The sequence below is a fragment of the Astyanax mexicanus genome, chromosome 18 (assembly GCF_023375975.1).
Source record: "Astyanax mexicanus isolate ESR-SI-001 chromosome 18, AstMex3_surface, whole genome shotgun sequence".
In the NCBI taxonomy this organism is placed as follows: Eukaryota; Metazoa; Chordata; class Actinopteri; order Characiformes; family Acestrorhamphidae; genus Astyanax; species Astyanax mexicanus.
In genome coordinates this window covers 19,187,740-19,209,354 of record NC_064425.1, presented here as the reverse complement: position 1 = coordinate 19,209,354, position 21,615 = coordinate 19,187,740, and the positions used below count along the sequence as shown (strand labels likewise).

General features: G+C 39.7%; 1 protein-coding gene and 1 long non-coding RNA gene across 4 annotated transcripts in view; one reads left to right on the top strand and one right to left on the bottom strand.

The window, feature by feature from the left end:
• Positions 1-21,615, bottom strand: part of LOC111190767 (uncharacterized) — a 79,108-nt gene that overhangs the window by 3,751 nt on the left and 53,742 nt on the right. The window lies entirely within an intron of this gene.
• Positions 5,343-21,615, top strand: part of nova2 (NOVA alternative splicing regulator 2) — a 61,994-nt gene continuing 45,721 nt past the window's right edge. Inside the window, exons 1-2 of the mRNA XM_007236823.4 lie at positions 5,343-6,246; positions 12,902-13,045. Coding sequence (XP_007236885.1) covers positions 6,090-6,246; positions 12,902-13,045 — 301 coding nt within the window. The 5' untranslated portion in view covers positions 5,343-6,089. The remainder of the gene's footprint in view (positions 6,247-12,901; positions 13,046-21,615) is intronic.

Genomic DNA, 21,615 nt, shown 5'->3' with positions numbered 1-21,615 from the left:
AATATGAAAATTTTGTTTTATTGGGTTTAAAGGTTAATAGGGTTTATTGAGTTAACATTGTTTACAGGATTATACGTATAGTGGTTTTGCAGGTCCTGCCTTCAGGGTGTTCTACACAGTCAATATCTATAGTAAGTTTACTGTGAAAACTGAGGTGTTTTTTTTTTTTTTTTGACTACAAACAAAAAAAATCAAAACTAAACCTCACCTAGACAATTCACTCAAATCAAATGACTGAATGAGGAAAATCTTTGGAAACAGAGCTGCGACAAGGCAGATTCCACAAAAGAACCCAATCTTTTGTATATGTTTCTATAAAAGCTTATTTTTTCAAATTAAATGTGTGTGAACTGTTGAAGATACATTTGAAAGTTTAAAAGCATCTCCATTTAATATAAAACATTTAGAAAGAAATTAAGTTGGTATAGAACACTGTACCCTGAGAATGACCTTCCACCCTAATAACAGCTGCTCTGTGATGGTCCTGTGGGGTCCCGAACATTGGGTGAAAGGGGGATAATAAAGTATGCAAAGAAACAGAAGGCCTACAGTGGCAGGGATGGGTGGATGGGTGTAGAACCACGGAGGTGGCCATACTCATATGTAAATATCTGTTTCCATCTTAATTATTTAAAGAAACTTTCAATAATGTAGGCTACTGAATAAGAAGTGACAAAGAAACAACCAAATAGAAATATTTACAGACATTTGCAATATTTCTTATGGCTTTTGTCAGGCAGGGCTAGCAGTGGCCCACCAAATAATGGCTGAATTCTCAGTGCCACCCGGTCGATGATTGTGATAATATCTCAGGGTAGTTTTAAAGCTTTTAAAACTAGAATATTGTAAGGTAAGGAGTTTTACTGGAGAAAATAAACATTAGTGTAGCTCCATATTCCATAATCAACAGCTTGAAAAGAGAAAACATGCCATCAGCTCTGTGTGTGCATGACCACATGAGTCATAAAGAGAGTCAAAGAGAAAGAGAAACAAAGCATAAACTTAAGCATAAATAAAATATAATTTGTCTTCTGAAATCAATAGTAAGCGTTGCTGTGTTATATCGCTAAATAAAACTGTTAATGCGTCACCAGGTCCTGCCAACTTTGTCACATGATTCATTTGCGTTAAAAAAACTTATATGTAAAAAGTTTCATCAAAAATCACTTTTTTCACAATATGACTTTGCACCTTGTTCTACATTTTGGTGTTTTTTTTTAAATAAGCTTCATTTTCAATTTCTTTTTTTATTTGCAAAAATGTATGAATGAAAAAAAAACACTTGTGTTTATATAAAGTGACAAATTTATATTTCAAAAGGATTTTGATAGTAGGCTGGATGTATGCATATTTGGGAAAATAAACACAGTTTTTTTGAGTCAACACAGTTACGCAACAGTTGTGGGGATTTTTTGTTTTGGTAATGGCATACATTCTTTTCAGTAAAGAAACAGCAGTGACTTAGATTCATGCTATGTCGATTCCATGTACCAAACTCTTACTATTCAGAGATGCCATGATAAATAATATTTTTCTATTCTAGGGCCCCTTAAACTTTCCTTTCATTACAAGATAAAATGCGTAATTTTCTCATATGGTGTTACTGAAGAAATACCTATGTTTCACTGGGCATGTTTTAGATGGATTTTATTCTCCATGGCAACTGATGCTACTGGCTGAATAGAAAGGCTGTAGTTTGTCATGCAGCCTCTGGTATCGTACTCTGTATCATATTCAACCCGCTGAGTCATACTGTTTGTAGCCACACCACACCTCAATTTGTTTACTCCTCTTTTTGAACTGCGTATTGCTATGATCAATAGGTTGCAGGTACCTGAGACTGTTTCCTATCATTTTATCAAAGAGAATTTAGTCTTGAGTCTTATTATTGATATTGCTCAGTGGCTAAAAGTCTCCTCTGAGCAGAATTTTAAACAGAATAGGTTTCATCCACATCTGAGTTTTTCATAGCTGTGTGAAATTGTGCGAGATGGCCAAATGCAGTGTCACCTTGTTGAGAACCTGGAGTACTATGAGTGCCTCTTTACATCAGACCCAGTGTGGACACAGCTTCTGTGTGTGTAAAGGAGCGAGTGTGAGAGTGTGTGTGTAAGCATTTGCAATAGTGTGACTGCCTGGCGGTTACAGTATGTGAAAGGTATGTGTCAGTGCTCACCCAGCAGTTCATGTACATTTTAAGAGACTATTCAGAGTCTGGACTCCGCTCAGATTGTAAGCAGGAAATAATTACTAAACCCTTTCTTGGTTCTATAGATGCTAAAACCCTTGTTCCTGTTTTCATAAATTCATGCTTAGACTACAGAAACTCCCTCTTCTTGGCAGTTCTTCAATGCTTCAACACTTTGAATGAATTGCAGTTGATTCAAATTCAGCAGCTGGAGTTCTTAACCACACCATGCAGTCTTTCTCTATCAATTACAGAGTCTTCCCATTTTTTGGACCTAACAGGAGAAGGAAGAGACCGGCATCAGTCTTTGGCTTTCTTCCTTATTTCACCATAAAGTACTTCTTAAAATGTTCAGAATTTGTAGTGACTTTATTTTCTTTCTTTCTTATTAATTTATTGATGTGTGTGTACTTGTGTATATATGTGTATATATGAAACATAGTTACTATATAGTTGTCAATGTCAAACAGTGCTAGCACAATACCTTTGTTTTTTTTACTTTTCCAGTATTTATTATATTTGGCCAATACGTCCAAATTCAAAGCTTTACAATTAGCTGTTTTAATTGAGGCACTTTACTTATTTAAGCATCCAAAATATCTACATCTAAACCAGATCAAAACACTGAGATTAAACGGAGCTACAGGCAAATCGTAGTTTTAGGAATAGGTATTGCCACCTATGTGGCACTGCTAGAAGCAATCAGTCAGACAGGGGTTTATCTTTTCAAATCACTGACTTCAAATCACGTCACAATAAACTCAGACAAGTTGTGAAATCTTACAAGAAAAAAAATACTGTGACTATTAACTATTAGTTATATCACCAATCTCTGTAAAAAAGTGTTTCACTCCATATCCAAATATACAGTCTATAAAAAGGTGTAGTTCATGAATTCTTTATTTAATCAAATGTCTGTGTGTTTTTAGGTTTTCCTGGAGCCCCAACACTTATATAATAAAGGTTATTATAAAATGCAAAAAAAAAAAATAGCTCATTAACCTTACTGTACTGTGCAAAACCGAGTAAGCTAACTTTGCATTAACTATGCACAATTAAGTGAAAGTTAGTTTAGGGTCTGTGTTAGTATTTCTTTATTTTTTTATTGTAAGAAATGCACAGTGTTTTTCCTCTATGTCTGATGAAAAACACTGCCATTGTTGTCATGGCAAAAGTTAAAAATCATTGCTTTTTTCTTACACTGAATGAAAAATTCAGAACAAATTATTTATTACAAATTGTCTAACTGCCTAAACTTTCTAAAGTTACCAACATGCAGCAGATATTTTAGACCCTGGGGCTGGAGGCACCCTGGGCTGCACATTTTCGCTTTCACTGCTCCCCACCTACCTTAACTAATCAGCTCATTAAGAAGCCTTTTCAGAGTTGCAGGGGGGTGTTAAAGCAGTGAATCCACTAACCACTGTTAAGAAACACTGATTTAGACACCTAAACATTTATTTAAAACACTTAACCCAGCCACAGCCACCCCCAACAAGAGTGTTTTCGCTTGTGAAAATAGGTAAGTAAACTTAAACACAGTAAAAATACAGTACAAAAAAATTCTTTTGAAAAAAGTAGATACTATGTACGTTTAGCTGAAAAACAAAAGTATGGTACCAGATTTCTCCTTGGGCACCTAGTCAAAAGTATTCACATGCATTACACAGGTATAGTATAGATACTACAGTTTAAAATACTTATGTAGAAGTAGAAGAATCAACTCAAGCTTGTAAAAGTACAGGCTTCACAACTACTTAAATGTTCAAAAGTAAAAGTAATGTAAGGAAAAATTCTATTAAAGACAAAAGCTTAGGCCGCACCACAGGGGTCTATAGTGCACCATGCTCCGCCGACAAAACACATTTTTATAAAAGCTTTAATGACTATAATGTTATATTAAAATGGACGCCGGGTCTTAGGAGGTTAATGTTGAGTCTCTGTCGTGGACAATCCTTATGTCTTGCTATGTTCTTGCTGGAGTGTGGCGTGACGTGCAGGTGCAATGGACTGCATATAAACCAAAAGGTGTCAGAATGGTATATGTGTATACCTCTCATCAAACCAAAATCAAATTTAATTATTATTTATACTTATCTGAATATTTTTTTTATGATGAGAAGCCAAAATGAAAACAAGCTGAAATGAAATAAGAGTAACAAGGCTATTTTTAAATGGAGGGAGTAGAAAGTAAAGATAATTGTGAGAAAATGTGAGAAGTAAAGAAGTAAAATAAAATAGAAGCAATCTGAACAAGAATTATTCCAGTAAAATATAGATAAGCAAATGGTCTAGCAAAAGTAAGGTGCCAAAGTATTTGTATTTAGTTACTTGACACCTCTGGCCAGCACACAATTAATGTGTTCAATTAAAAAAGTAGAGATGTGTTTTAATGCAGTATTTCTTAACCCTGGTCCTGGGAGCACACTGCCCTGCACACTTTAGTGCTTTTTTGATTTGCTGTAACACACCCAATTTATTAAAAATAGACTTCTAATGAGCGAACGAATTGTAAATTAAGTCATGTTGTGAGCAGTGAGGAAGACAAAGGAACAGGCCTGAGAAACACCATTTTAATGTAAAGTGACACAGAAAAACACTAGCCTGCTGTTTTAAATTAAGATGTTTTGTCTTTTACTGAGAAAGAACACTCAGTTTCCAGATGAGATGTTTCGTAAGTCAAATTTAAATTACAGGTACCTAAAACTTCTGCCCAGAACTCTGTTTTTAATGCAGAAAAGTAGCCTACTGCTTATTACTACTGAACATTTTATATGCTGCTGTAAAAAAGAGAGAAAAAAAGAAAAGAAAAAAACTTTTTATACGTCTTTAAATTGGATATGGCGCGTGTTAAACATTTTATGAGCTGCTGTAAAATAAAATTATAATCATCATTATCGCCACTGTATTTTTACACTCTTCTGAGAGGCTCGCGGTGCCATGATGTGGGAATGGCGCCTCCTGCCTTCGCCTCTCCGGGCCCCGCCCTCTTTGGCCTCTCTATTGGTCTCTTTCTCTCGCTGTCGTTAGCATAGAGTGCGTCTGATTGGCCGCGTCAAACGGGGCTCCGTCCAATCGCGACGCGAGACAGACAGCGCTTTGGCTCCACATTTGACAGGGCGCCGTGTGACGTCACGCGCCGCTTGCGCCCCGACGGTCCGCGCAGAGATGCTGTGAGACTGCAGCAGCAGCATCCTCCAGTCAGAGCGCACGAGCACGGGGCGAAAAAGCGAAACAGCGCACGCAGAACGACGGAGAGAAGAAGGTTAGAAAGAAAGACGGCAGGCATATATCTATCTGTCTATCGGTCGAGCTTTCAAGTTCTCTGGACCTTTTTTACACAAAACATATCTGAACGTACTTACTCTACCCGTCCGAGTGGCTAGCTGCTCATGCACGAGCCAAGGAGCGTCTTCTCAGCGTGCGTTTTTTTGTTGCACATTTATTTTCAATTTATTTATAACTAACTAGCCGTTTTTGAGAGCGTTAGAGCGTTGCTTTTTTGTATGAGCATCATTTTCTCGCCTCTGCATATTCATGAGGAAGATCTCCCTCCATCACGGGCTTCACTGAAGAGAGGAGCGGTGCTGCATAGCAGGGAATAAATACAAATAAAACGAAAAACAGAAAAATATATTTATTTTTTTTGGTTATTCTTTATCCTTTCTGAAGAAGCCTGACGGAACAGGCTCTCGGATCGGCTCTGCTCTACACGACTAACATACATACACACATCCACACACAAACACACATTCACACACATAGTCACACACAGACACAGTCGATCAAGGGGGCTCTTTACACTCCTTTCTATAGCTGCGTGTCGACGAAAAACAAAGAACGAGAATAAACAACCAGAAGGAGCCTCATCAAGAGTCGCAGCAGGCGTAAGAAAGGAAAAATGATGGCCGGCGGGGCAGTGCAGCAGAACGGCATCTTCTCCAACCCGCACCACCACAGTCAGCAGCCGCACATGGAGTCAGACCCGCCGGACTCCCGTAAAAGACCCTTGGAGACCCCCACGGAGGCCAGCAGCACAAAGCGCACTAACACGGGAGGTGAGTGGGATCAGTGTGCTGCTTTACATCTATTAATGTATATGCACTAGCTATTTAGAAAGACTTGTTCATATAGTCAGTGAGGGGTGTGTGTGTATGTGTGTGTGCGTGTTTGGGGGTGTTAGGGATGATCGAGCATGGCGTAGGAAGCGCAGGTTGATCTCCATTTTTTGTACCCTGAATCATCCCCTCGCACCTCCATCATCAGCAGCATCTTCATCATCTTCCCCCAAAATAGGCCCATTCAGCTGCTCTGAATCAAAAAGACCCGGATATAGAAAACACAGCTAGCAAGGCTAAGTGCGTCCATTTTAGCCAGCTATAATAATAATAATAACAATAACTACAACCACATTAACACTAGCCTAGCATGATACACAACAAACCACACAGCTACCCAGACGTATACTAATATTAATCCTCGTTTCTTTCCCTGTTTTATTATTTGTCCAAAACCAAACTCGAATTCAAGGTTGGAAGAAACAAAATATAGATAGGGCTAATGTTATCTAGCCACTTCATCTGCATCCTTAGCTAGCTAGCAAGCATCACCGCAGATGACCTTGCATTATAATGAAGCCGCAGCTCTCACCAACCTCTGTACACTGTATAAAGCTAGCTAAAAACATGGACCATTAGATGGACCTCACATGTTCCCCACAAAAAAACAACAAAAAAAACAAAGGCCTAAAGCCTAATACAAGCACAGCCTGTCCACATTGCTTGCTATGCCAGCATCTGAGCCTGTCACTAGGCTACACTGTCAGCCTCACACCCAATGTGCGCAGACACCTCAGATCTCAGATCCCCACACCAAAGTGCAGCCAGCACATGCAGCAGGCCTCAGTAAGCATGTCTCTAATAAAGATGATTTAGATTTATTTCTGTGAAGGTGGGCAGCTGGATCTGACCTCTGCCCTCCACACCCCTCACCCCTCACCGTGGGGATTGGAACCTCTGCCCTATGCAACACTGCTTAAGCTCACACTTGCATATTGGTCTCAGGCCCACTGTTTTACATGTGGAGGAATCGATGGCGAGCATTACGCATTGCCAATCAGCCAAAACCATGCTGTACCCGTGGGAGGCATTACACACAAACACCATCCATTTGGCCAAATGAAATGGCTGTTAAAGGATGGTAAGAGCAGCCCCTGCAGTACCGGGAGGGATTATCTGTTAATGTTCAGTATCCTCACATTATCCTTCAGAATATCACTGCTGTGCATCCTCACTAAATTGGAAAATAAATAAATATTTTATGATATCAGGGATACACTGATTCAGTTGAAACTGTTTTTTTTCTGAGTTAAAGCTGTAAAAGGCAATTCTGCTATTTTTGGTATGATTACATTAACTGGGAAAATATTGCATCATTGGAACAACAAAGAAGTGAAAATGAAATATTGCATACCGAAAAGCAATCTGAAAATAAACAATGAGTTAATTGCATAATGTGAGTGAAACTCATTAAATTAAAAAAAAAACAGTTGGTATTTTAAAAATTATTTGCTTTTAATAATTCCTCTGTAATATTAGTTTCTGTACACTGAAATAGAGCTGGCTTTGTGTTGCGCATTTATAAAGTCAGAATATTCAGGACAATGTCTGTATTATTTGTTTAATATTATGTGCGGTTTAAAAAAAATCATACAGATTTTTTGTCCTGTTTGAATTCTAATCTAATAAGTAAAATGTAAACGGTTTAATCAGAGCACAAGTCAGGATGGCACAGTTATTGTAGGAGGCTGCTGTTGCTTCAGTCTTAAAATGGTGTAAATGCTCCATATTCAGTAGCCAGAAATGACCCACTTATAGAGAGAGCACTGAGCTTGTTTGTTTAGTGTTTAGATATAATACCACAGCATGGCGTAGCCTAGTACTCTAAGTAAAATACTTTATTCAAAATAAATATTTTTTTAAATATTATATACAAGTTATATTTGAATTATTCATAAGTAATACTACATATTTTTTTTATGGATATTACTAAATTTTAGACATTATACTTAGGAAAGTGTTGATAAAAAAACAGAAATATGTATCACCTGTATGTTTAATTTTTTATGAAAATAAACTGTTTAAATTATTAATAAATACACCTCATTCATCCATAAAGAAAGCACAATGTACTGTAATGTGTAATGTAATCAACTACCTAATGAAAAAAAAAGAGAAGCCTTCACTTAATTGAGAGAGCAAGTTTTCTAAAAGGAAGAGTAAATTCGCTTGCCAGGAGGTCATTAGGAGAGTAGTGCTATTTTAGCTCACATCGCTACCATAAACCTGCTCTTGGTTTGCATGAACTGTGCCTCGAGAAATAATGTAATGTATAAAGTAGAACGTAGTAATTTAGTAAATGGAAGCACTGGCACAGGCTCAGGCTTGTTGGATCTGAAGTAGCAGATGCAGATGTCCTTGGTGAGCAGTGTGAGGGGACTATGACCCTCTTATAGAAAATGGGCCAGAAAAAAAATGTGTATGTGTGTGTAAGAGAGAGAGAGTGGCAGTTGGGAGCATGCAGGAAAAGTAGATGGTGATACAAGGATAGTGTTAGCTGGTGTATGAAGAAGCCAGTTTTTTTTTTTTGTTACTGATAGATAAGTTAGTACAGCTCCCTCCAAATTAACTTGTTCAAGTACTACCAAACCACTATCTTTCTCTTAGAGGATTGGAGGAATGCATGAGAATAGGATATCTCCCGTTGGCAAAAGAGTAGATTGAGCAGCTCTCTCGAAAGGAGGTCTTACATAAACATGATTTGCCAGCTGTGTTTGAAGATCAACTCTCCCCCCAAAGACATTTACATGGAGGACAAATAGCTTCTTCCTCACTGCGGCCTACTTCATTCAGAGCCGACTGACAGTTTCATACTGTAATCCTAATGCGTGGCTGGCCAGCCCCCCATTAAGTTTCTAGGGTGGCTGCTGCTGTGTTGCTGCAGATATTTGGTTCGGGGAGCCATGCATTCATCTTTTTCACCCCGTTCTCTGCTCCAGCCTCTCCATTCCTGCTAATCTCCTCCCTCGTTTGGCCGCCATTCTCGCCGGTCTCCCCGTTGGTGGTGGCCAGCCCATTGATTACCTTAGCAACCACCGTCATGTCTGCCTATTGATCTCGGTATGATTTTAACGTAAAGGGGGCGCTGCTTCCTCGCATTCATTTTCTTCTTCTTTTCCTCCTTCTTCATCTGAAAGCACTGCGTCAAAGGAAAAAAAACTCCCGAAGGGCGGGGGAAATTGGGCAGGGCTCTTGAAAAAGGTGGCGTGGGATTGGATGAGGCGCTCGCCTCTCTCTGTCTGTCTGTGGCGGAATGGAGTGCAGGATGCTCGATGAATATGGATGAGAACAATGAAAAGAGCGATGCGAAAGGGAAGATTTGGTCCCCTCTTTACGCCATTTTTAATGCTGGAACAAAAGCATTGAGCCCCTCACACTTTCCCTGACATCCAAGGAAAAGGCTAACACTACCGTTAGCTTATAGGTTAGCGTCTATTTTAAATAGCCTGTTTGTGGGCCGGTCCCATTTTGAGAGCGGCCCTTCGGCTAAGTGGCCCAGCCTAGATGCTTTACACTTTGTGATAAATCACTGACGTTAAAAGTGACCTAGATGAGTGTAAATACTAGTCCCTCAGTCCAATAACGCAACAATGGTGCAGTTGTTACAAGACAGTTAACGCCTGTCCCATCATTTTCTGTTATCCAGCTTAAGAGAACTATATTTGCTTCTATTGCCCTCTAACTGTAGATCGTCCTGTTGGCCCACACGGCTCGACACAAGATCCTCGGATTTGAACCCTCAATCCCCTGGCTGATGCTGTCTATTCTGGGCCTCCCATCTCTGGAGAGCTCCTAGCAACCAATGACTTTGTTTACGCATGCCAACCTATACATGATACCTATTCAGTATATATTGCAACCAACAAAGCACAACATATCTATAAGCAAGTTCAGTATGAGCAGAACCTTTAGAAGTGTGGGAAGGTGTTTGGCGCACTGGGAGAAAAGCACACCAGCATTTCCTGTCTCCTTCCCACAAGAGCACGTTGGGTGTCCTGGACTGGAGATGCTTCCCTTACTAGCAAGTTGGCACATACGCACATACATTAATGTTTTCCAGACTGGACAATTTGCTGAGAAGCGACAGGAAATAGCCTTGTTCCTGCTGAAACTTGGACTACGGAGTCATTGTAGTCTATGTTGATTTGAAATGGGAGGACACAGAGGGCCTCTGGCAATGCAGATCCAAGCCAGATAGTTTCTGTTTGCCAAAAATTAACCAGTGCTACCTGGGAATACCCTGGGAAATCCTGAGAGCTATAATACTGGTTTGCCCCACTGGAGAAAGATCTGGCACTTTGCTGGACCTGCACTGTGAATAAGAAGCCTGCTGCATTGGCGTTCAGGCACCTATTAATACCCACTTCCAATCCCCAATAGCAATAAAAATTACAGGTTCTTAAAAGTCTTCAATTTATCTTAAGAGGATCAATTAAATAAAGACTAGATTTTTGTGCATTTGCTAGATTGCAGTGTAGAATTGTGCCTGTGTTTGTTTGCATGTTGGAAGTGTAAATGATATTAAAGCAAACCCATTAGGTTGTTGTTATATGCTTTGTAATGTCATTGATGTTTTCATTGACTTTTTGTCACAGTAAATTAATTTCTAAAAAATCTCATCAGATTCATTCAGATTGTATTGATTTAAAGACAGGAAGAGGACATGCCATACATTTCAAGCGACAATCCATCATTCGTGTGTGTCAGACGTCCTTCTGGTCTCTCAGCACACATTCGAACAGCAATCAATAAATTGGAAATCCATGCATTCACTTATAGCGGGCCAAGAGCATTCCAAACATGTAGTACTCCCTAGTTTTCTTTGTTACACATTTCTGAAGAGAGGATACTTATGCATGCAGGATACACATTATTTATGAACCCCCTGCCATATTAATCAGGGGTGGTTAAAATTAGACACATCCAAATCAAAAGGAGGGCAGTCTTGGCTCTGTGGGGAATCTGGGTCATTGCAGAAAATCATGTACTTGTGCTGCTTTATAGATAGAGCTTGGAATGTCAGGCCATAGTGTGTCGATACACCACAGGAAATACTGGGGCTCAGATTAATGAAATAAAATGAGGACCCGGTACAGATTTAACAGCAAGTTTGTAATGAGTGTTGTATGCCAAGTTATGTCACTGTTATTGTCCTCTATTATAGTGATATGATCAGTCAGGAACTTGGCTAGAACCACAGGCAACAGTGTGAGATCTGTCCAGACTAAGATTCCCACACACATAGATACTGTAGATGGTCCAATGGTTCTAATGAGATTAGCACAAGAAGATTAGATAATTGAGAGACTGTTAAACCCACCCAGTTAATAATGACTTATGACTGGGGTGCTCAGTTCTGGGCCTGGTCATTTGCCACTCTACAGGCTTAAGCTCCAACCCTAGGTCATGAATCCAGACCCAAGTCATAAAAAAAAAATCTTTACAGGCATCTTCATATTAGAGCCAGGGGTGATGGACCTGAACTCTATAGAGTTAAGAGTCGATATCTCAAACAAGGATTGAACACCCTTGACGTTTACTTGCTAAGCTGACGCATCATCATTACCAATTGTATTCAACCACAATTAAATCTGCTGACCTTTCTGAGGATCAAAGCATCTTTTAGCAGACTGACAAAAATCCCGCCTAGCTATTCATGGTGCCAGTGGTGCTTATGCAGTAATACTTGTGCAGCTTCTCTCTCAAACCCAAACATGCCACATGCTCACGCATTCGTTTCCATTGTTGCTCTCACTCTGTTTCTTCAGCTGTGCTTGATAATTAATTGTATAGTTACTGTCTATTTTTCATGCCAGCAGTATTTGGCCGGTAGTGTTTGTAGCTTAGCTTGCCCACCAGAATGGCTGCAGATGATAAAATCACTCCTCCAGAATACCAATCCAATCTAAAGCGCTCGTCTTCTGGGAGCTGACACAGATTAATTGTGGTGGAATATTAGGCGCGTACCCAAGCGGCTGAGGTGGGTGGATACAATGTCATGTTAAAGTCAGAGGGCGGTGGCTATGAGCACTCTGGCTCTGCTGACCTGGATAAGAAGCTGGCAGGTAGAGCTGGACTTTTTCTCGTTTTCTCGGCACGTACAAGGAGACTCATGCCATTACCTGTTGTCAAATGGCCCTCTTTCCTGTTTCAGATGTTGATTACGAATGTTATAAATTGTGCAATGAAAGTATGTGCGATGTACTTGTTGAGGACAGCCAAAGCTTTTAAATAAGGCTTTCTTATTTGACGAGTGAAATGTCTGACATGCTTTGATGGATGGCGCATACATTTGGACCATATGGGACTTAGCATCAATGAAATTAGTTACAGTGCAGTGTTTTTCAATGAATCTCATTTAAACCTTGAAGTTGATTTATGAAATCTTCTAATGATGATTAAAGAACTAAGTAATCAGTTAAAACAGCTTGACTTCAGTCTGCATTACTCACAGATTAACAATAAAACGCTTGAACGTTTGAGTCTTACATCATTTATGAGACCTGCATAAGACATGATATCTGGGGAGAGACCCTGTTAAAGCTTCAGTGAAGTGCCAAAGTCTTATTTTCCTCTTGTTTCTTTCTTTCTGCAGAGGAAGGCGAGTACTTTTTGAAGGTTCTGATCCCGAGCTACGCAGCAGGCTCCATTATCGGCAAGGGCGGTCAGACGATCGTGCAGTTACAGAAAGAGACTGGTGCCACCATCAAACTGTCTAAATCCAAAGACTTCTACCCAGGTAAGTCTCTAGATTAAGAGAGAAAAAGCCAATACTCGACTTTAGGGTGTTTTCAGTTGTTTTTGACTGGTTGCTTTGCCATATACTACCATATACTGTTGCATCTAGTCTTGAAAGCACAGTGTTGTCTTCTGTTATCACTGTGTTGTATATTTGATCTATAAATGCTGTCTTAGCTAAGACATCACAATGTGGGCTTCTCTTTAAAAGGCTCTGAGCCTGACTTCAATGAGAATCATATGGCAAGACGTCACCTTTGGGCATATGGCCACCACACATGGCCTTTATCATCAAGGCTGACGTTGCACTGCGTTTTGGATCAAGTGGGGACAAAAAAGCTAGAAAAAAATGTTAGATGGATCCTGACAGAGTTTTATGATAAATACATTGTAGTTGGTGCGTCTATAGCTTTTTTAGTGTGAAGGACTGCTCATCACAATTTCTAGGGATGTGATTCTTTGAAATGTTTGTTTGGGAGGAAGTGAGGAGTAGCGGGGGGCTTCTGGGCTCATGCTTAAAAGAGCTTTGTGAGACTTGCTCATCCTCCCATAGTTGGCGTGACCAACAGGGCACCTCTGTCCCTTTCCCCTGGGACACTCAGAGCAGATGCCAGATGCGAGACACCTCCCTACAAAGGCCCGTCCTACGCCCTTTCATTGGTTTTGGCAACTTTGACTGTTCTAATGTTCCAGTGTTTGGAGAATTTGAAATGACTAATGAACTAGGGGGAGAGATAGACAGGGAGAGAGAGTGTGTGGGATGATCTTAAAGCAATATTTTTTAAACATTATGTAACATGAACATAAATGTAGTCAACCAGCCATGTTTAATGTCCAAGGTCTGCTTTCTAAGGTTTGTACTTTAGCTATATGGCTATAAGGAAGCTTAGTCTGCTTTCCATTTGAACTTAGATGTCGGAATTTCCAAGTAGGAAATTTCAACTGGAACGCCTCCACAAGCAGGAGTTCCTACTGAGAAAAGCTAGGGAGCCTTACCAACAATGATTTCAGAATCTAAGATTGCTGCAACACACATACATTTGTAAATACACACTATAATACAGTGTATTATCACTTTTATCATTTTTGTGTCTCATTAAATCATCCATACACAGTACTGTCTAACTGGGACAATGTTAATCAAAACATTACACCTTACAATTTACACCTTTTTTTGTGGTATATGCTAAAGTTGTGGTAAATGCTAAAGTTTTTAGCTAACAGATTTTCAATGTTTTAAAATATAATAGAATGCAGCATTATAATCCAAAGTTAGCATTTTACATATCCCGTGCCCTATCACACACTGCAGAATTACGCTGCATAGCTATAAGTAGCGGCAGTTACTTTTAATTTGGATTTTGCCATGATGAAACCTAATTTCTATTTACTTTTTTATAATTAAAAACTATAATGTAGAGCTGATTTGCAGTGGCAGTGGGACGGTTTAACAATGTAGGCTGCTCATTTTAGCTAAAGCTACTTAGCCTTGTGAAACCTCCCTTGTGAAACCATAGAATCAGACACCAATCACATCTTGGTTAATCTTAAATTTGTTGCAATGAGTACAATTGTACATATTATTATTATATATATATTTTTCTGAACCTCCACTTTAAAGTTGCACTGGTAGGTCTTTTTCACAGCAGCCTGTGTGGTTTGCTGGACTGAAGTGCTGTTTGTGTGTGTGTGGAGGGGGGTCTTCATGTGCAGTGAAGGGGGCATCTGTATGGAAATGAGTTTGAGCTTTTCCTTGGTTACAAATCAAAAGATCCACCTGCTGTGCTGCCTCCAGAGAGGGGGGAGGAGAGGCCTTTTTTTGGAAGCAGTGTCCGGCATGCTCGATTCAGTCAGACCAGTGTAGAATCCTCTCAACAGACTGAAGGTCCTCTTCCATTCAGCAAAGACGCTGCTCTTCTTACTTCATCTTAGATAAGTGCCACAGCAGCATTTAATTCAGAGGCAATTAGCTGGACACAGCAGTATTGGCCCAAAACTGGCCAGTGTTCGTCACTGCAGGGAAAAAGATTTATTAGATGCTCTCTTTCCCAATATAGAGCTGGCAAGGCCTTTCTCCCGGAAAACGACTGCTATATTTTACAATAACCTTGTATCTCTAAAGTGCCATCATTCAGCTTGCAAAGGCCAAAATGTAGCGACATGATAAGGCGACCACAAATAATGACAGTAATAACGTTTTAGATGATAACTATAATAATCGTGATATACAACAGATGATTCATGAGCAGTTAGGAGAATGTTTTAAATTAACATCAAAGGATGGTGAATACTGAAAACATCTAACCTTCAGACTAGACCAGTCACTATAACCAATTTTTTTTGGATAATATCTTCTTGGATTATGTCCATGTATTGTACACGTAGTAGATTATGGTGACAGGTCTACCTATGCCACAAAAAAAACGTATTATAGAAACAGTTGATTGCAGTCTTTATCATTGTATATTCAGTGGCGGAGAGAGCGGAGAGGATAAATGAGTGAGTGAAGTGAGTCAGTGAGTGAGGGTGGGAATGAGTGGGAGAAAAGAAGAAGATGGAGCGATCCACTCTGATGCTGGAAACCCACACTCACTCACACACTAACACACACACAGGTGTGTGCTGCTATGGTTGATCAGGAGTAGGCGTTGATTAGCCTTGGACTGCAATGTGGTAATGAGCAGTAACGCTACCAAGCCATAGCAAATTTGTTGATCTTTCAATTGATCCTCTCTGGACATTTTTTCAGGCATTGTTTTATTATTCAGTATATTTGAATCGAATAGGCCGAATCACCAAATCATTTCCAGTCCACCCACAACATTTTAAGACTGCTGCGCACATCGCTGTGCTGCCATGTTTCATGCTACACTGAACCGGATCTGACAATCATTACTAGCCACTGCGCTGTCTGATGGTAATGCCTTCTATAATGCATTCCCGTAACATGAGCCATGAGCATGCATTCCCAAACTGTACCCTGTGGTAACACGTCATGAACAATTTTCATTTTCAACTGCTATCCCATCACATTTGGCATTAGAATAAATTAACAGCCCTTCAACACCACTGACTGTCAGCGAGTTCATAAAACAGCATCACCTTCATTATAACTGCTACTAGTACAAGCAGTGCAGACAGGTGCATAATTTAAACTAATATTTATAATTTTGCCTTTGTGGTGAGATTTAAAGGAGAATCACTTACTGTTTTCAGATTCGCTAAGATAATTCAAGGGGTGATAACTGATGCTGAATGCTTTATTTAATTGAATTTATGCAAGTCGAGAGCCCAGAATTCTTATATAAATGTACCTCTAATTAGCTAATTGGCATTTGCTAGTTTGAAATGGCTGTAGAATTGAAAATGAGCAAAATGTTAATTTCTACACAGCTAACTGACTAAAACAGCTGTTTCGAAAAGCAGCATGCTGCATTTTTTTTTACCCAGGCTGTCACACATGGATCGACATAAGTTGAGTGAATGGGTGTTGCATCATCCATTTTCTCAAAGATGAGTCTGAGCTGGTGGTCTCTTGCTGAGCAGAGTGTGTCGTTTTTTATTTTAGTCTGCCCGGGCCACTGATCCCGCGTCCAGCTCCTGCGCCTTTGAGCAGAGCATGGCACAATATTAAAGCTTTGTCTTAATCCCGCACCATGATTGCGGTTTTCAGTAGTTAATACCCAGCCAGCAGCCAGCACACTCCCCCTGCACACCCACCCACTCACACACACATACACACACCCCGTCCCTCCCCCCCACGCATTATCGACATTGCTGATTTCTCCCCCGTAATCTTCTTAGGCCCTAAGCTTTTTGACTGAAAGATGAAAAGCCGCAATATTACATATCTGACTCAGGGTTAGAAATTAGTTTCCCTGTATGTTTGTTTTTTTTTTTTTCTTCCTCTTCTGCTTCTGCTCTTATCCTCCATTTGACGTATAGCTTTATATATGCTGCTGAAATATCAGCATACTTTGTATTCTATAACATATAAAATCCCTCAGTCATTGTTATTGGATGTAATCAGTATCTAAAAAAGAGAGTTCTTATTGTAATTAGTGGGATATTTGTCAGTTGCTGGAAATGCAATCAACCAGCTGGGACTGAATCAGTAAAGAGAGTGGTGAATTCCCTGTAGACTCTAGAAACGCATAAGCGTTAGAGTTCACTCAAATGATTTATAGTAAATAATTTTCTTGACATTTGCCTTCAATTCATTTAGTCAATAATTTGTACAAATACGTACAGCGTGCCCGAACAAAATAAAAATTAAGCCAGAGCAACTCGAATGAGTGGAGGTGATTGAGTAATCCCAACTAATTAAATTTTACAGTGTAACTGTGATGAGTCTTTTAAATTGCCTCTTTTTTTTAACCACTCTTTCATGGGAGCAATATTACGCGGTAGAGCCGCCTGAAAGCCTATAATCAGTTCTGGCGGGGAATTCCAGAAATAGCGTGACATATACAGTATAGGCTGGGTGTTATTGTTATTCGAGTGTGTAAAAGACACATTGTCTGGAAGGCTCGACACCGAGCATCTGGAGCCTAGCCGAGTGTGTACTGACCATCTCTGTAGAAGAGACGAGGTCCCCTTAATCCCCATTGGCTTTGTTTTCTTTTCCACATGTGTCGTCATGCTTGGTGGCCACTGGCTCGGTGATGCCCTCGGTGCCACTCAGTGCCTTAGACCCTCACGTTCAGCTACAGAGCTACAGGGGCATCGCACAGCAGCCCACAGCAGCTCTCATTATACACATGGGGTGCTGACACTGATGTCCAGAGTGATAACTAAGCTAGCACATCTCTCTGTCTCTCTCACAAACACACACAAACACACACACACACACACACACACACACACACACACACACACACACACACTGTATAGCACTTGTCGCTCAGATATTAGGTTGTTTTTCCCTGAAGCAGAGCATAGATTAATTTTAGTGTGTAAACTGACTAGGGCAGACTCCTCTAGTTGAGTAGACAAATTATATAGTCTACTCGATTATTTGTGCATTGCGTTTGTATTTACATATAAACTACATACAACATTTTGTTTGGGAGGACTGGGGCTATCCACATTTGGAAATCCAAACATGACCAGGGCTTTACATTCCAAGATGGCCCTACTTCTCCCCTATTCACAAAGTATGATGCTACCCTTGTCAGAACTTTGGAACCTGACACAGCTAAGAATTAGCAAATTTATGGATTAGCAATTAGCTAATCAGTGTTAGCAACAAGTGTTCTCCTCTAACCATGGTGAGCCATCTAGTGAGGTTGCATAAGCATCATACTGGTGGCTTAGCCAATGCTGAATTTAAATAAAATAACATATGCCTTTTTTTAAATTGAGGGACAGCATTAAATCAGACCCACAGCACATCTCAACCTGTTTTGGGTGAGAATCTTAATGTAGCGGGTAATGACCTTAGCTAAGGTCATTCACTTCTGCTCACTGGCTTTGTGTCACATGGTCTCGCGGGCGCTGTGCTTTTACAAGCCCAGCGTGAAGCTTTTTAGTCTATTAAAATAAAAGGCCACCGTGGGACCTGCCATAAATACAGTGCCGCAGATTTATCTCAAGAATCAATTGTGGAGTCAGAGTGGTTCCTTGTTCTACAGCAGACACCCCCTCCCCGACCCGACCGCCATCTGAAACCCTTCCCTGCACGCCCGCAATACAAATACTATTGATCAGTCCTACGGCAGTGAGGAACGCTCACTCCTTTAAATGAGATTGTGGCTAAATGCAGCAGCAGCAGCTGAGAGAGAGAGAAAATGAAGGCGAGAGGCAGAGAAAGCCCAATTGTTTTCTTTGTCTTTCTTTGAGTTTTTCATTTTGTCCCTTTCATTTCCCCAGCTGGTCCCCTACCCAAGTCCCAGTCCTGCAGCTCTGGCTGAGGCGCACGCCCACAATACTGTTCAGATGGATCCTCAGCTGACAGGGTGACCTTCACGTGCAAAACTAATGAACAGTCTTTGCAGCTATATTTAAAGCAATAGTTCGGCGGAAAACCAATTAGCCAAGAAATGTTTGCTCTTGAGCGGTGAGGCTAGGTGGTGTGAGAGAGGGGGTTCAATAGCTATAGAAATATTGGTAAAAAAATATTTAAATGGGCATAAAGGACACCTTTTTTTTGTTGGAGTGATTAAGAGTGAAACATTGTGATTGAATATTATATATAGTTCATATTGATGATGCTGGATATGAATATTTTTATAATTTTAACCATGAACTTAAAGTATTAACCAAATCAAACATTTTCAAGTCTGTAGAAGAGGTAAGCCCACTCCACCCAATCAAGGGCTTGTCACTGGATCTAAGGGTTTAATAAATAATATTAAACATTTGTCATTAAAAAAAAAAAGTCTTGTTATTCACTAATCCCGTTTGACTGCGCAATATAACAAAAGTGTCAGGCCAGTAATTTGTGCAGTCATTTTAAACCAGCATTTAGAAGCCTTACTAGACATTAAGATGAATATTTATTTTTTTTTCAGAGCTGTAAGGCTAATATATTGTATATAACAAGTAATGGATCCTTATAGTTATAGCTTATAACTTTGAGTGCACCAATTAACACTTTACAAATCATATGTTTTAATTCTTTCTCCTAAACTGTGCTCTGCCATTATGGACCTGTCTATAATGTTTCTGAAGATATCTGAGGTCATCATGTATTCATTATATTACAATTTCTAAATGTCTAAATATTATTAATAATTAAAGGTTCATTGTCCAAAATCAGTAACAATATATCATCCAATAACTGTTATAATTACAGACCTAGTATTTATACATATTTATGAAGTCATCTTTCAAGCATGTTTTTTTTCTTGTTTTATCCATGCGATAGACATTTGTCAATTTATACAGATAATAGTAGGCCATGCAGCCTCAGAAACCACATAAGCAACTCAGCATAATTGGAAGCAAGTGTGTAATGATTTAGGCATGTTTGTGGGCAAATTTGTGGGATGCAAGCTTTTATTAGTTTTTAATTAAACTGAAGCTCTGAAGCTAAATTTAGATAAGCTAACTTTAGACACCAAACATACACCATATGTCCAAATGGACAAATGTGGACATATCTTCTAGTAAATGAATTCAGATATTTTAAGTACAGGAAAGTATAAACTATTAAGAAACTATAAAGCACCAGTAAGCTGTGGAGTAGTGGAACTGTGTTCTCTGGAATGATGCTGCTCCATCCAGAAACTTTTGGGATGAGCTGGGATGGTGATCATCCAATATCCTGACTTCACTAACTTAAGCTTTTGTCATTAAATGCAATCAGACACACATAGCACTGCTTCAAAATCTAGTGGAAAGTCTATTTGTCTTGGATAGTAGAGACTTCAACAAAAAAGAACAAAATCATTAATTATATTTGGGTCTGTTTAATTTTAGTACTGAAGTATGTTTAAAGCATTTCTTAAATGTTAGACAAAATATAATTTTAACTCATGTTATAAGAAGAACAAGTTCCCAAAGCTTATTTTTGTATCTACAACTCATCCTTTAGCATCTTTTATTGGCACACAGCAGAAAGCACAGAACCTAAATCGCTTTGCGCGAGGCATTCTGCCTGGCGTCACCGAGCAGGGCTGCATCATTAGGTCAGGCACCAAATGGGCAAAAGCCAGCAATCACCGAGGCTTAGGATCTGCCACCTATGCCACGCTTTTGTGGGGGAGGTGCGGTCAGCAGGGGGTTCTGGATTACGGCCCAATTTTGTGTGCGAAGGTTTCAAAAATAGGAGAGCCTCATTCTCTCCTTTGTGCCACGCATGACAAAGGTTTAGCCCAGCTGTGCTGTTTTCTTTTTCTAAGAAAGTGTTTGTGCTTTCTACTTCAAGTCTTAATAAATGAATGTTATTGATATTTAACCATTTGTTTATTAACATTCTTTAAGATTTCCTAGATTTATGATTAATGTATAAACTCATTTAAGAGACTTTAAAACATGTAATTGCTTTAATATAAACTTTAGCTTCGATAATATCGCTGTTTTTGTGAGTGCACTAAAGAAGTCTGTTCATGTCTTTTGTCTCATGTCTTCCCCCCTTAGGACAAAGAGGTGGAGGTAGGGAGGGAGAGAGAGAAAAAAAAGAAAGAATGACAGAGGAAAGGGGGAAAGTGATTGAATATCCAGCTGTTTGAATGGTCAGCGATTGGTCAGAGCCCCCAGGACAATGCAGAGTGGCGGGCCACTCTTAATGACAATAGAGGCTTTGACATTGTTGACCACACAGCTTCTTGAGAGTGGGGGAGGGGCAAACAGACTGGCCTCCCATCTGCCTCAGGAGGTGTATTTGTGTGTGAGTGCGTAATGTGTGTGTTTAAGTGAAAGAGAGAGAGAGAGAAAGAGAATGTAAGAAAGGGAAAGTATATGATTGAGCAAAAAACACTCATACATAATGCGATTGCACTTGTCTGTGTCTGTTTGTATACAGTATGCAGTATCCGAGGTGTGCTCTCTGACACTGTAGTAAAACCCAGCGCTCATAATAAGAGCACTTACGTAAATTTGGTGTCCAGGGCTTCACAAAATTCTGAC